At 40.4% G+C, this 16,079-nt stretch overlaps 1 protein-coding gene across 6 annotated transcripts in view; it reads left to right on the top strand.

The window, feature by feature from the left end:
• CHD2 (chromodomain helicase DNA binding protein 2) overlaps positions 1-16,079 on the top strand; it is a 109,913-nt gene that overhangs the window by 42,482 nt on the left and 51,352 nt on the right. For 4 of the 6 annotated variants that reach the window (XM_074353899.1, XM_074353900.1, XM_074353901.1 and 1 more), the window contains 9 exons: positions 2,299-2,406; positions 4,741-4,881; positions 5,798-5,931; positions 7,262-7,487; positions 8,887-8,987; positions 9,976-10,020; positions 10,194-10,372; positions 12,477-12,601; positions 15,086-15,302. In XM_074353899.1, coding sequence (XP_074210000.1) covers positions 2,299-2,406; positions 4,741-4,881; positions 5,798-5,931; positions 7,262-7,487; positions 8,887-8,987; positions 9,976-10,020; positions 10,194-10,372; positions 12,477-12,601; positions 15,086-15,302 — 1,276 coding nt within the window. Of the gene's footprint in view, positions 1-2,298; positions 2,407-4,740; positions 4,882-5,797; positions 5,932-7,261; positions 7,488-8,886; positions 8,988-9,975; positions 10,021-10,193; positions 10,373-12,476; positions 12,606-15,085; positions 15,303-16,079 lie in introns of those variants that run through there. The other 2 variants (XM_074353902.1, XM_074353903.1) reach the window with 2 other exon arrangements.

The raw sequence follows: 16,079 nt of genomic DNA, 5'->3' as shown, positions 1-16,079 counted from the left end.
TTGTCATTGATGACTCCTTTTACTTTACCCCTTATACAGAGTGACTTAGTACTGCTGATCCTAACTTACTTTTTTTGCCTTGAAAATTAAAATGAAATTTAAAATAATCCAGCCAATTTCAAATACACATGCACACAAACTCATTTAGGCCTGTTAAGCCTCCGATTATTCAGCTCCTCCTGGCATGTGTAAGCCTGGCTTTAATTTTCCTGGATTCATTGGTCTTCAGTGGATTATGGTTGAGGGTAACAGGGGTTTGACATGTACCAAACGGCTTGTTGTCACTGGGCTTGAGTTTCCCTCTATGTAGGAAGAGGCCTTTGGACCAGTTGATTTGCTGAGTTTTTGTACCTTCTCAAACTAGAAGATTTGGATTCTCCCCGGTTGTAAGTCTGCAGATCTGCAATTTAACTGGAAAACTAGCCTCAACAGTCATTCTCTGTGTTTACTGCTATCTGAGTCTCCTAGAGTTACAGAAGTGGACCTCATTAGCTGCCTTGATAAAGATTCTCAATTCCTGGCAGTTACGTAAATTACAAGTGTTAACTTGACTGTGGATTTTTCTCATCTGATCTACTCCCCCTTACGTCCAATGTGCATGTTCTTTCAGGCTTGTTTCCTGTGAAACCACTTCCCTCCTGTTTGACTGTGTGAGCTCCTTCTGAAGGGTGTGCTGTTCTGGACTTGGCCTGAGGGAGACTAGCTTTATGTGCCAACCTCCCAGCTGGTGGAGACAGCTTCCTTTTTTCCTTGCTGGTCATCACCATCTATTCCTCAGATTCTTTAGCACACAGTTACTGTACTAGGCTCTAGGGAAGGAGAAGAAGGCAGGTACCCAGAGTGTCATTTGTTTTAAAGAGACTGAAGAATATTAGGTGATACTAGTGGGCCTTAATATCTTATCAGTCTGCTTCCAGAAGCACCCTACCTGTCTGACAGACTGACATGGCTCACTCTTTGGTTCTTTCTTTCTTTAACAAAGGAGTATCTCTGTTTGTCTGCTTTTGTGCTAAGCTCTGCTACAAAGATTCCCTGCCCACAAGGAGTCACGTACTATTAGGGAAATGGATATGAAGCAAGTAATGGTGCCAGCAGAACTTGAGTAAAGTGCAGACAGACGTGCTCCACTGCCTTTCATGGATGACTTGAAATTCTTTTTCCAAGCGTAGGGTGACTCCTGGACTTTTTGGGAAGGTTCTTCCGGTATTACTTTGACCTATTCTCCCATGAAGAATACTGATTTGACTTTGCAATTCTGCAGCAATTGTCTTTAGCATAACCTCGTTTTCTATACACAGACCCAGAGGCACAACGGTAACTATTTTATTTAGAGAGAAAGCCCGTGTTATTTCCTGTTAAGTTTTTCCCCCCTAGATATTTCATGCTTATTAGCTGTTGTATATGTTCCTTCCTTCTTCCCTGCAAGTGAGAAATGAGCTAAGTCCCTGCGATGTCTTGTTTGGTCTTCAAGTAAATGTCAAAACCCGTTTGGGGCAGGAGGGCACCTATGGGGTATGGCTCTTCCAGTTCTAAGCTCTCAAGGAGCAAAAGAACACCAGTTGTATTGGATAATTATTAAAAACTACTTTGTTAGCTGAATAGATTAATTAGTAGGTAGTAGGTTTATCATTGAAAAATAATTTTAGGGACTGTTCTGTCAAGTATATTTAACTGAGATATTAAAACGTCCCTAAGATAGTAGTGCTCAAAGAAGTCCCTGCCCAGCGTCAGCAGCATCTGTGAATTTGTTAAAATTCAAATTTTTAGGCCTCACATTAGGCCTCCTGAATCACAAACTGGCTGTGGCCCAGAATTTTTTTTTTTTTTTGGATCGTGTAGATGCATTTTATTTGTTTTCTTTCAGAATGTGGCCTAGAAATCTTTCAAGCAGCCCTTCAGGTGGTTCTGATCCATGCTAAAATTTGAGAACCACTGATGTAGTATGTATTATGGCTTCAGTCTGGTCAATGCAGTTGTAAATAAAGATAGAATATTAGAGACTTAACAGCATTTTTTTTTCCAAAACAAATAGTTTAAAAAATACAGCCTTAGTTTCCATTTTCACTAATTTTTGTTACCAGACATAAAATAGGAGTAGATGTTAATCACAGCCCAGGAAGGAACACAACTATCATTTAAATAGAGCTAGAAAAATCTCTTTTTAGCATAATATCTAAAATATACATGTTCTGCCTTTCTGGCTAATTGAGTCAAAATTGGTTTTGTCAGATTCTTCAAGCTAAACAGTCTTGAAGAATTCTTTTAGAAAAAAACATTTTGCTTTGCTTTTGATCACAGAGAAAAGTGGAAACGGGAGCCCTCAGAAGATGAACAGGAACAAGGCACCAGTGCAGAGAGCGAACCAGAGCAAAAAAAAGTGACAGCCAGAAGACCTGTCCCCAGAAGGTGCAGTGTTTGCTTGAACATCTCTGCTCCTGGTCCAGCTTGATGTGTGTTAGATTGAGAAGGGTGATGCAGTGCTAGAGCAAGCCTTAATTGATGGGATACAGTGTGTCGTGATCCTGGATTCTGAATGTCTGGTTAACTTCTTGCCAGCCTGCATCGTTAGATTAGATGACTGGGCTACTTGCACTGCTTTTGTGTGTTTGCACGGTATGTAGCTCAGACTGAATTCTACTGTTTCTTACTCCAGGTGGACTAGTTGTGAGGGGCGAACGTGTCTTCCACTCTTAAAAAAAAGGTCCCTGTGTATCTGACTAGTGTACAAGTCCTTTTTGGGAGAACTGATTCTCAAGTTTAATAGGCTTCTGTTCGTATAGTTTACATACAACATTAAGCAGAAAGTCCGTGCAGAGAAGACAGTAGGCTGAGATAGCAGGAAACTTTGGTAATTTTTGGTCAGACAGATGGCAGCATAAGGGACTGGTGATGGGGAAAGGAATATAAGAGGCAGAGAGGCCCCAGGAAGACTCACCTCATTGCAGTATTGCTTAGGATGTGGTTGGCAAATACTGCCTTTGGGCCAAATCCTAGCCCCCACCTATTTTTGTATGGCCTGTGAACTAAATATAGCTTTTATAGGTGAATAGGGAACACTAGTTTGGTGACAGGGAAAACTAAATTTGAACCCCAATTAAGTTCCCCTTCAAAAAAAAATTCTATTCTCATTAGTTAGATGTTGTATTACAAAAAATGTACTCCATGATTATTATTTTATTTTGAATTTTGTCAATAAATATTTGTTAAAATTTATTTTCTCTTGTTATGTAAGTACCTAAATATATAAGTAATGACCTCAACTTTGCCTCTTGTCTGAGAAAGTAAAAAAATACTTATACTCTGGCCATATTCCGCAAACATGTGTCTATCCCTGGCTTAGGATGTTGTACCCACCCCCTTCACCCCTCACCCCAGCAGGGAAATTCACCAAGTGTTGTCTCCTTTGGTCTGAGTTTCAGCTCTCAGGACTGGAATGCCATTCTAGTTCTGTCTTCTCGATTTTACCCTTCATCGACTGAATCCTTGATCATCTGTGTGGTGTTGGTTGTGGCAAGTATGAGAGAAACAGATATGATTATGAGTGTCTGGCTCCCTTTTTCTTCTTTCACCTTTTTACCACCGACGGTGTCCTTGGGGATTTCCTTAGGAGAGCTCCTGGTCTGTGGCTCTCAGTCCTGGTTGCAGGGGAGTCACCAGAGGGGCCATCTGCTCCTTCTGTTCCGTTGGTCTGTGGCAGGGCAGTCCTGCAGGTATACTTTACGTCCAAGGAAGAATATATGTGTGGTCATTTCTTGTCCTTTACTTCCTTTATATAGATGATAACTTTCCATGCATCTTCTTCTGCATTTTTCTTTCATTATCTTGGAAATCTTTCTGTATCAATACGTGAGAAAACTCCCCTTTTTATAGCTACATAGTATTCTGTTTATGGAACTAGTTCCTAGTTGATGATTTAGTTTTCTAAAATCTTTTGTCATTGCATGTAATACCACAGTATACCTTACTGTGCCTTTGTATCTGTAAAATCAGTCCCCAGAAGTAACATTGTTATATTTGTAACTGTGATAGATTTTTCCAAATTGCCCACCAAAAAAGTACCATCAGCAACATGCCATATGTGTCTATTAATGTCAGGTGATCTTGAGGAACATTTGAGAACTGTTGCCTTAGAACCCAGAGTCCCTTGGAATCTGCCAGGAATGAGTTCCAGGACCTCCCGTGGATACCAGAATCTGCAGATACTCAAGTCTTATATAAAGTGGTGTAGTATTTTCATATAAGCTATACAGACCCTCCTGGATACTTTAAATCATTTCTAGATTCCTTATAATACCTACTACAGTATAAATGCTTTGTAAATAGCTGTAAATACAATGTAAATCACTGCCAGTGCACAGCGAATTCAAATTTTGCTTTTTGGAACTTTGTGGAAATTTTTTTTTCTTCCATATCTGGAAAATATATATCAATTTTTGATCCATGTTTGGTTGACTCTGCTGCTGTGAGACCCGTGGATGTGGAACCTGCAGATGCGGAGGGCTGGCTATATCTCCTGTGAATGACTGAAGGGTGTTAGCAATAGAATCACTTTCATGGTGAAAATGCAGATTTCCAGTGATTTGGAATCTCAGGGAAAGCGACCTAGGAATAGACCTGTCTGACATTCCCCCGGCTAACCCTAAATATGAACCCTGCTCTGAGACAGAGCAGATTATGTTATGTAGATTTGAAGTAGACACCAAGTGATAAAGACTTTGTCATTTTTCTTTCTCATTTTAGAACAGTGCCCAAACCGCGTGTTAAAAAGCCGCCTAAGACTCAGCGTGGAAAAAGAAAAAAGCAGGAGTCTTCTGATGAGGATGACGAGGACGATGAAGCTCCCAAAAGGCAGACTCGTCGCAGAGCGGCTAAAAACGTTAGGTAGGTGATGCCCCGGAAGGTTTCATTAGAGTGAGTGAGGGTGGTCGTATAGTTGGCTAGGGCTTGGTTCTGACTCTTTTAAGTCCAGGATTAGGCATTTGATAGGCAAAAATGACGACCAGTGTCTTAAGGTTGTGTTCAGAAATCTGGTCAGGGTTCTTGCAAAAAGAATATGGGAAGAATAGCGATACATCATTGGAGGCCTTCATTCCTGTAAAGAGAACTGCTTTAAGTTCATGTTCCACTGAGGTAGCAGTGATGTGATCTTCATTTCATAACATCCTTTTTCAGGAAAGACATTTGGATTGTATTCTCACTTCTGAATTACTCTTATTCAGACAAATCCTTCCAAGTTTCAGCTTATGTATTGTTATTTGGATATAATAATTTTATCAAGCTTACTGATAGGATATAAGGCATTAATAGAAAGTGAAAGGAAGGAATGGCTATATGCAAACATACATATTCTACTTCATATAAATCAAAGGGCATTTAACTTTCTTTAGAGGATACGTAGGTTTCTTTTGGTCTCCTAAGAGATGGTGAAACTGAATCCTGACTTTATTAATAACCTGTCAAGTGTATCCAGTTAATAATTTGAAAGCTAGGGCTAGGCTTTGGGTATGTTACTCTGTAGCTTAGCACTTTTTCCTCCTTCAGTTGTACTGCATCCAGGATTGTGTTTTTCTCTTGCGTAACTTCCAAACCATTTGTTGTTAATAAATCTACGAACATGCATTGCTACTTTTAAGTAGGAGAAAAGAACTTGGAGCGCACTTTATCTGTGGCTGATCTATAAAACAGCATTGTGGAGCCAGAAGAGTGTGTTTCCTCATTCTAAGGATGTTACTGTGTATGGCGGTGTTTGAATCTGAAAAGATAGTTTCTCACTTACTTGGCCCTATTCCTCATGCAGTTATAAAGAAGATGATGACTTTGAGACCGACTCAGATGACCTCATTGAAATGACTGGAGAAGGAGTTGATGAACAGCAGGATAACAGTGAAACTATTGAAAAGGTCTTAGATTCAAGGCTGGGAAAGAAAGGAGGTATGTGTCTTTGGGGAGAAAATTACTGTGGTTTTTTTTTTTTTTTTTTTTTTTTTTAAACAAATGTTGTCCTTAAATGTACAGCAGGCTCCCAGAAACACTTCACATTAGCTATGGTGGGTAGCAGATGTTATGGCAAGGAATCCAGATACTTAGACGCCGGCATGGAGTTAAGGGTCATCGGCATGGAGTTAAGGGTCATCGTCTCAGGCATGAGGAAGAGTTTACTTTTTGTCAGATGTCTTAATTCCACCTGTGGCCTGGGGGCCCTTTCCCATAGCCTTTGCTTTTAGCTCCTTGCATTTCTTTGGCTCCTCTTTCTGTTTCTGCTTGAATTCCTCATCTTCCTCGTCCGTCTCCTTGGCCTGCTTCTTGGGTTGCTTCAGGGCTTCTTTTTGCCTTTGTGGCCAGACCTGGCTCTGCTGCCCCTTCCCAGACCCTGCTGTTGGAAGCCGGCAGATCACTTTTTATCGCTGCTTAGTATGGCCCAGATTTTATCGATTCAGCTCTGAAATGATGAATGTTTGTTGTGAAAAGTGGAACTTTTCCTGACCCAGTCTTCCTGTGTCAGAACTGAGACTATAGGGCTGGGTCCCACATGTCTTTGAGATTTTAAAATTAAGCTAGTTAAAGATGTGTTAGTTTCTTAAAAAAAACAGTGATGTAGCAGATTCTTGCTTATTAACGTTAAATACGTCTACATTTAGTTCGTTGTTTCTGTGTCTCCTTATGTTAAGTGTCACGTTGGTTAAATACATTTTAGACGGCAGTGGAAGAGTTTTTTGTGTCCAGATTGAAATATCTCATAATAATTCCGTTTTTTAAAATAATCTTCCCATGTGGGAAATAACAAAATGATACCTAATTCCTTTTTCTTTGTCTTTTTTTTTCTTTCTGTAATCCGGCCTCACTTGAAGTTGAGAGAATTAGCAGAGAACTTTGGGTGGAGGGATAATTGAGGAGATTTTTAGTTTTCTTACCTTATTCTTAATATTCCTGGAGAGACAGATTTGTTTTCTGAGTTAGTAGGGACCAAAACAAAAGGGTGTCGCTGTCCCTTTTTTATTGTATTTGGACACAAAGATTTCTTTGATTTTTCACCAGCAAACTTTGGAATGTTTTAAATTGTAAAAGTAGGGTTTTAAATTTAAAAATACCTACAATTATTGATCGTGTTCATTGTGTATTGTTAGTGAATTTTTGCTTGTTTGAAATCGAGGGGTTTTGGTGCTTCATCCAAAATGAGACTCTTTAGACAATTGTGTCCTTGTGAAACTTTTCAGTGTCTAGTTTAATACATTTTTTAAAGTTTAACTGAATCCTTTTGCAGCCACTGGAGCTTCTACTACTGTCTATGCGATTGAAGCTAATGGAGACCCTAGTGGCGACTTTGACCCTGAAAAGGATGAAGGCGAAGTCCAGTACCTTATCAAGTGGAAAGGCTGGTCGTACATCCATAGCACGTGGGAGAGCGAAGAGTCCTTACAGCAGCAGAAGGTGAAAGGCCTAAAGAAGCTAGAGAACTTCAAGAAGAAAGAGGATGAAATCAAGCAATGGTACATCATCTGTCCTGGATTAAAGAAATGTATCTGCTGCCTGGGGGAAGGGGAGGTTTTTAAATAGTGCTGGAGAAACATGTCTATTTGGGGTATCAGATTTTGCTTCGATCATCTGAATGAGCACGGAGGCGTCTGCAGTTACGTTTTATAAAATTGTGACCTGAAGACACTGTATGTTCTTTGCGTATAGCCAGCAAATTTGTAGAGTTTAATAATAGTAACTAGCTTATGGAGCATTTTTCACACATAATCTCTTTAATCGTCACAGTAATTCTACGAGATTGGTACTGCTGAACCAAATTTTACGGGTGGGAAGAGTGAGATACAGAGCAACTCGGGAGTGGGCCCAGGATTGGGATTCTGGCAGCCTGAGTCCACAGCTCATGTTCTTAAGCACCTTGTTACTTTTCTGTGGTTATGCTGGGGTAGCTTAGATGGCAGGAAGTAATAGTCTAGAACTCTGGGTTATGATTCATGCACTTAAAACTAATCTTGGTTATACACAGTTTGCAGAAATGATGTGACAGAAATGATTAGGTAATTTCTGAAACTGTGATAGCCTGTTGGGTTTTTAGTTTACTTCCAGCTGTGCATGTGTTGGGTTGCATACGAGAAATATGTGGGGCAGTAGCACACACCAACCTAAACTGACTAATGAGGAATAGCAAGTTCCTAACATTACAGTAATGACCCTCAAAAAAAAACCCCCCAAAATATAAAAACAAATTCCCCCTGAAGATGTATCTGTCAGTGTTGCGTGTTCAGGTTATGTTGTGTTAGGAACAGGGACAAATGGGTTCCATTTCCTGTTTTATTCCTGTACAAAAAGTGCTACTTCAGTAAAACATGTATTTTTCTTTTGAGTCAAAAACAGAATACGTACCCCTAAGGCGGGTATGTTGTAAAGCGATTATAAATTTTAAGTCCTCAGAAGTCCAGTAATACTCAGGTTCTGGTTGCTTGTGCTGTCCTTTAATAACTAAGAATAATTAGTTTTCAAAAAAAGCTGCATTTAATCACCCCTAAAGCTCATACATAGATGAAAAAAGGCATGTTTTCTTGTAAATCTGGAAGACCATTTTATTGTCCTTATCTCTGAAGATACATGAATTTATCACATAAGATCACATGAATTCATCACACAAAATAGTTACTTTTAAAATGTTTCTTTGTAAATAGGCCACATCATGAGGAGGAGAATAACTGGTCTGTCCTTCAGTCTGAAGTTTTCAGTGTTTTCTGCAAGTAGCATATGTTTTTTGTAAAGTCTCTGGTCTAATTATTAGTAAAAGATTACTGAAGGGACAAATGGAAGTGAAGACTGTTTCCTACCTTGGTTTTGCTTTGATAGATGTGTATGAAAAAAATGTACTTTTTCTGCCTGCCTTCTGTTCAGGTTAGGGAAAGTTTCTCCTGAAGATGTGGAATATTTCAACTGCCAACAAGAGCTGGCTTCGGAGTTGAACAAACAGTATCAGATCGTAGAAAGAGTAATAGGTAAGTACGTGGAAACTCACTTAAGCAGGGTTTGAGCTCCAGGAATAAGGGAGCTTTTTCTTTTGGGAGTAATGTGTATTAAAAAATGAAATTTTGTGGGCGTATTTGATGAGAATAGACAGATACCTAGACCTACATTTATTCTGAAGGAAAAGCCAACAAGATTTACTGGTAAATTCGGATGTGGGGGCTGAGAAGGAGGTGGTGGGGATGATGCCAAGGGTTTTGACCTGAGCAAATAGGGTAATTAGAGGTACCATTTGCTGAAATGGAAAGATTAAGGGAAGAACTGATTTTTGGAGTGGAAATCAAGAGCCTAGTTTGATATTTGTAAGTGTGATATACTCCTCAGCCATCTAAATAGGATAGTACTGTGAAGGCTGTTGCATATATGAGCGTATGTGAGTGGAGTTTAGACCTCTTAGTCTGGGCTGGAGATCTAAATTTGAGAATTTATCAGCATATAGATAGTATTTAAAGCCTAAGGTGTAATGAATCATCAGAAATGTACACATGGTGAGAGCATCCCAGCTTTTGGCAGGCAGGAAGAAGCCAGAGAGGAGAGTGAGAGGCAACAGCCAGTGAGATGGGAGGAGAGCCACTGGGGGCGTGGGGTGCCGGGAGCCAGGTGATTCCCACGCTCTGGGAGGAGAAGGGGCTGCGTCCTTTAATTTGGCAGGAGGCCTGGCACTGTGAGATGGATCCAAGAAGTGGTGGGGATACAGGCCTGATGGGGTGGCTTCAAGGGACAGTGAGAAGACAGAGAATACAAACAAGTCTCCCTGGGGAGTTTTACTGTAGAGGGGGAACAGAGAAATGGAGTGATCGCTAGACAGGACCGTGAGAACAAGACTGCTTTTTCTTTTCTTTTTTTTAAGATGTGAGATAGTGGAGTATATTTGTAGTCTAAGCTGTAGGACCTAAAATGTCATGCTTTCCTTGTTTTGTCACTTATGGTGATAACTTACCTAATTTTCCATTTATTTAGCTGTGAAGACAAGCAAATCTACACTGGGTCAAACAGATTTTCCAGGTAAGCAAGAGATCTTGTTTATAAATGCTGTTTAGCATTTAAGAGCAGTTCATGTTTTGCAGAGTATTTACAGTTTTGTCACATAACATTTCATTGGTTACACATAAAACAGAATGTCACTCCTCTCCTTTAATTGACAGTTGCTGATCTATAAATTTTTATATATGAAATAGCTCACAGTCGGAAGCCGGCACCTTCCAACGAACCTGAATATCTATGCAAATGGATGGGACTGCCCTATTCAGAGTGCAGCTGGGAGGATGAAGCCTTGATTGGGAAGAAATTCCAGAGCTGTATTGACAGCTTTCATAGTCGAAACAACTCAAAAACCATCCCAACGAGAGAATGCAAGGTGTGGTGAATGCTGGCTTTTGCATTTTCAGGGGAAAGGTGGTTTGCTACAAAGGACTGGTCACATAGATCTTGGGAAGAGAAAATACTACAAAAGTACACGATAATTCCCGTTTTAAAGAGAAACCTTGACATCAAAGGAAAATAGTGAAAACAAAAGGAGAGGTTGGAGGGGGAGGGTATAGCTTAGTGGTAGAGCAAATGCTTCGCACGCACTAGGTCCTGGTTCAATCCCCAGTACTTCCATTAAAAAAAATAATAAGTAAAAATAAATAAAACTAATTACCCCTCAAAACAAAAAGGAGAGGATGAATTAAATAGTGGCTTTGCTGACTTCATTCTTACTATTTACAGAGTCAGATATACCTAATTAAGAGATATTGTGGAGAATACTTGAAAGAATTTAAGCACTTTAAAGAGAAGTGACTGGAAAGGGGAATGTCTCTGAATTCTAGATTAGAAACTAAATATACAGGCTCTTTTATTTGCTGGATGGGTTGTGCAGATCCTTTTCTTTCATTGGAATTCATTTTCTGTATAAAGTTTGTGTTTGGGTCCTCAATAATAAAAGTATATGTGAGACATAGACTCTGTCTCTGAGAAGTTGACATTCAAATTCATGGCACCGGACCTCTAAGCAGAGTGTAACTGAAGGTCCGTGAGTGTTATAAAGAATATGTACAGAGCTAGAAGTCCCCGAGCCCCAGTGGTCATTGAAGGGGTTTTAAAACAAGAGGAAATTGCGGTCCTTTAAGCGCCCTGGTCCTCGAAGAGTAGACTGGAAGTGGATAGACAGAAAAGGGGAGCCCAGGTTACTGCCCTCTTACGGAAGATACTAAGAGAAAGATGTTCTAGTGCAGTAGGAAGACTTCCAGACCTCAGGGTTGGAAGCGTGGGGAGGTGATCTTGGAGATTCAAAGTGTGTATGTCTTGAATACCTTGAAGGGTGTTTTGACTTTATCTTGTGGATATAGATCAGCCTACCCGCCTACCCACCTACCCTCCTGAGTAGGACAGCAGGCAGGGAACAGTATTTCACTTGGAGAGCTTCGTCTAACAGCAAGCACGTAGGAGACTCTATTATAGAGTAAGCAGTTATTAAAGCCAGAATGTCCTGCCAGGAAGATGTCCATGAAGGAAGAATTAGTGTGGAGACTAGGGAAGTAGCTGCAGGTGGGGAGGGTCGGAGGGGAGAAGCACTGTGGAGGAGACTTGGCGGAAGTGGACAGCCAGTGTTGGGTGGGTGCGCGTGAGGCGTCTGATTCCATTTCCTGCCAGGTGCTCCCAGAGGAGAGCTGAAACTGTCAGCAGTTCCCTTAGCAAACGCATTATTAGGAGGATACTTCTCAAAACGGGGCACTGATTCCACAGAGTGCTAATCTTCAGAGAAATGCTCCCTGGAAAAAAAAAAGACTGCTGTGGCCAAATGACTTTGGGAAGCATTCCTGAATGAATTTCTCCTGTGAGTTCACAGCATACACAAGCATGTTAGACTTTGAAAAGTTATGAGCAATGACGCTTATATAACTTTTTAATCCATTGTTTCCCAAACTGATTTGGCCACAGAATCCACATTTGCAAACCATAGAGACATGGCTTTACTAGACTCCAATTCTTCACACCTCTGGAGGTAAAAGCAGCTTCCTTTCCTTCAGAAAACCAAACTCATACAGTTAGGGGTTCAAGGTAGGTGGGCTGCATTTCAGAATTTGCAGATGCTGTTTTGGTAAGGTTCTGCTGCATTTAGCATATATCCGACCAGGGGCATTGTTTTGTGCTGTTTAGAATAAGATAACATTAAGATGAAAATAGGGGACTCACTGCCATGCAGTAGAGATGACATAAAGTAAGTGCTGTTTAATGATGTTCACAAACTTAGGTCAGAAAAGGAGCAATAACTAAAGAATATTTCAGAATGCAGGGACTCTGGGAATATAGACCACGATGCGAAGGCTCAGGTGGGTTGGGTGGGTTGGTGCCTCAGATGTGAAATTTAAATCTTTGTGCTTTTGTGTAGAGCATAGAAATCATGGCTAGCATTTTAACATAGGAACAGGAAGAAGGTTTTCTTCAGACCTGGACTTTTTTAAAATTGTGTTTTTCAGGCCCTGAAGCAGAGACCACGATTTGTGGCCTTAAAGAAGCAGCCAGCATATTTAGGAGGAGAGAATCTGGAGCTCCGTGATTATCAGCTAGAAGGTCTCAACTGGCTTGCTCACTCCTGGTGCAAGTAGGTAGAGAAATATGTTTGAAATTTTCTTCCCTGTTTCTGGCCTTTTTTATTGTTAGATGCGAAGAATTCCTTTCTGTTGTATGTTATAGAAACAAAAAGATTTGTGATTGGGAGCAGTTGCTTTTGGGAGTTTGTTTGTGTCATACCAGGTTAATGTGAAATAAAGAGTACTTTCTTACTGAGTTACTTGAGGGGAGGGGGCGGTAATTTGTCATAGCCAGAGACTTGTGTCATAATACGTTGTTCGTAAATATAAATAGCAAGACAATTTGCCGAAATCTTTGGTATGGAAGGAAGTTATTCTCAGATGAAAGAAGAAAATGTCTTTTTAAATTCAGTTTTCTTTCTAGGCCAGGGAAACCTTTAACTTAATTTCATATAGTGGTGCTGAAGAGTGTGTGATCTCCCCTGGCACTGTTGCCCCCCAGTTGCTGTACTGGCTGTTCCGTTTAGAGGAAAGTCTTTGACTGTTGAGCCTGTGAAATTATCCTTTACTTTTTATAACAAGATCACCGTAGTCTTGTGGGGAGGGGAGGAGATGAGACAGTGATAGCACTTGAGGTTTAAAGGTACTTTGAGGCTGTCCTCATAAATTTTATTCACCGAATTCAATTGAAAATTCAAGTATTCCCTAATTATTATGCCAGGACCCATGTAGGGCTTGAGAATTTAATAGTAAACCAAGACAAGACAGGACCTTCCTGTCCTCAGGGAGCATACAGTGTAAGAAGTACCTTTAACGTCTGTCTACAAGTTCCTTCTCTCATATGCGATCTCCTAATTTCTTCAGTGTTTTATGGTAAAGCAAGAATTCTTATCCCAGAATTAGACTACAACCTGAAAGTAAAAACGTAACATGCAAGCTGCTTTTCTCAATGCCGAAAAGATGGTTTTTATTTACAGAGACACATTTACAGTGACTGTTTCCCCGTTGAACCAGTTGATTCATCTGCTACTCTTTGTTCTGTAAAAGCTCATATAGTATTTAACACTCAGTTGTGAGAATCAGAGATCTTGAGGAGATTCAGCTTGTATGACTGAGAATGGAGGTCTGATGGAACTATTGTTCTAAACTGCTTGAAAACTAATTTTGTTTCAGAGAGTAGTGAGACCTGGCCTTTTTAAAGGACAGTTACGAAGCTCAGTGGAGCCTTAAGAAGTTGTGTCATCTAACTTTACTCACGTTACATTTGAGGGCTCCTTGGAGCCCCTGGCCAAAGCACACCGTGTTTCCTGTGCAGTCCTGAGCTAGCGTTTCCTACTTTAAACTAATTCAGAGTCAGCTGAAAAGGCTCCAAGCAGCTGCCAGGCCCTGGTCATGGGAACCTTGTATTAAGTAACGTGCTGTTTTGGTCTGATTCCATAAAACCAGGGAAATCAATCCAAACCTACTCTCGTGTGTATAAATGGGCAGTGGCAGTTTGCTAGGGAGAGGAAATGTTGGAGAAAATTGACCCCGTTTCCTCCCCAGTAGTGTGAAAAGGTGAGAGAAATATGAGGAAAATGACTCAGAAGAATCTCTTCTTAGTAGATTGTCTTGTTTTTCTAATCAAATTGTCTTTAATTTGAATTTTGCTTTTAGTTCTCTCTGGTTCACTGATTAAGCATATGCTATGTATGTATAAACCTTCCATGGCCTGATTTTCAAGAACTTTTTAATGTTTGTAACCTTACGTCCATACATGCATTCTTAATTTCCTGCCAAATGGGCTGTTTTCTATTTCCTGAATGTACTTTCCTAACTCTTGCTATTTCTTTAACTTTTAGTTAAATTTATTAATTAAATTTAAAAATTTTCCTTTTACCTGGACAGTCTTCCTATTCATGTCCTGTCGAAATCCAGCCCATCTCCTAGAGCAGTATTTCTCAAAGTGTGGTCCAGGGAATACACCTGTGTCACAGTATCCACAAGTGCTTGTAAAAATACAGATTCCCAAGCCCCTTCCCAGACACTGATTCGGCAGGTCTGGGGTGGGACTCAGACGTCCGATCTGCAGCCTACCCCTCTGTACACTAACGTGTTTAAAACGCGCTCTGTGCACCCTCAGCACGTGGGTCTGGGGAGTAGTGGACAGGGTTCACCAGCACTGGGGGTGGCCCCTGCTTTCGGTAGTGATGGATCCCAAGGTCATGTGCTCATGTACACCAGGATAACAAAACTGCCTGCTCTGTTTCAAGGGGTAGATGCACGAGAGCAAAATGCAAGATAAGAACGAAGTCTGAAGAGGCTCTTGCAGTAACCTAAACCTTGACTGTACTTAGATTACCTGTTATTCCGCTCTTGATAGCTTCAGCCTTCTTCTTACGTAGGAGACTTGATCGCAGTTGAGAGGAAGGACATCTGAGGCTCGCGGCCGACGTCTTGCTCGGTGACATCATGAGGCATTGATAGCACTGCTGTTTGTGCACATACTGTTTTGTGTTTTGTGTGTATGTGTGTGAGCTAATGATTTTTTTGTTTTTATTTTCTTCTTTCTGCAGAAGTAACAGTGTAATCCTTGCTGATGAAATGGGCCTAGGAAAGACCATCCAGACCATATCATTCCTCTCCTACCTGTTCCACCAACACCAGCTGTATGGCCCCTTTCTTATAGTCGTCCCTTTATCCACCCTCACCTCATGGCAGAGGGAGTTTGAAATCTGGGCACCAGAGATTAACGTAGTGGTTTACATAGGTGACCTGATGAGCAGAAATACGGTGTGTAAACAAAAAGAACTGGGATAGAATCTGTGTTATGAATGTATTTTGGAAATTGACCAATTATAGTTTTTAGTAAAATTATGATTCTGACACTGTGTTATGCCCCTGGCTTTGGGAGATTAATGTATCGCAGAAGTACAATTCAGATATTCTTTAAAACTTATGCTTATTATGTAAAGAAATGCAGCAGCAGTACATGAATGGGAATCTTAGCTGGGGTTGCAGTATTAAGTCTTTCTTCTCTGTCTTCTGTACTTCTAAGACCACTTTATAAAGGATTATAAGATAGAAATAATACCTTGTGGAATGTTCATATTACTTTCGCTGAGAAGAGAGTTATTACTGAAAATAATCGAGTTTTTAGAGTTTGTTTCCTATCCTTTTAAAATGGTGAGGTTGAGCAACTTACAGGAAAGGAATGAAAGGACAATGAGCCATTTCAGAGCCGCAGAGATGAGAATTATTTGTCTGATATCAAAGTTAACTTGAGCATCAGGAACTTAGAACACACGGACTTAAGTTTATCTTTGTTTAGCAAATCTTTTCTTGATAATGACTAACTTTTTAAAAAGTACTTGTTATGTGCCAGACCCTCTGGGTGCTTTATGTGTATATTACCTGTGATTCTCATGATAGTCTTCAATGTAAATGGTACTCTTTCCAACTGACTGGGGAAGAAATTAACTCAGAGAGTTTAACACTTGTCCCCAGGCCAGCTGGAATGTGGGCTTGGGACAAGGAAGTGTCTCGTCCCACACCTTTCCTTTTCCACCA

This window comes from Camelus bactrianus, chromosome 27, assembly GCF_048773025.1.
Source record: "Camelus bactrianus isolate YW-2024 breed Bactrian camel chromosome 27, ASM4877302v1, whole genome shotgun sequence".
NCBI classification, from domain to species: domain Eukaryota; kingdom Metazoa; phylum Chordata; class Mammalia; order Artiodactyla; family Camelidae; genus Camelus; species Camelus bactrianus.
The sequence above is the reverse complement of the archived record's forward strand: the minus strand, read 5'-3'. Positions and strand labels throughout refer to the sequence as shown.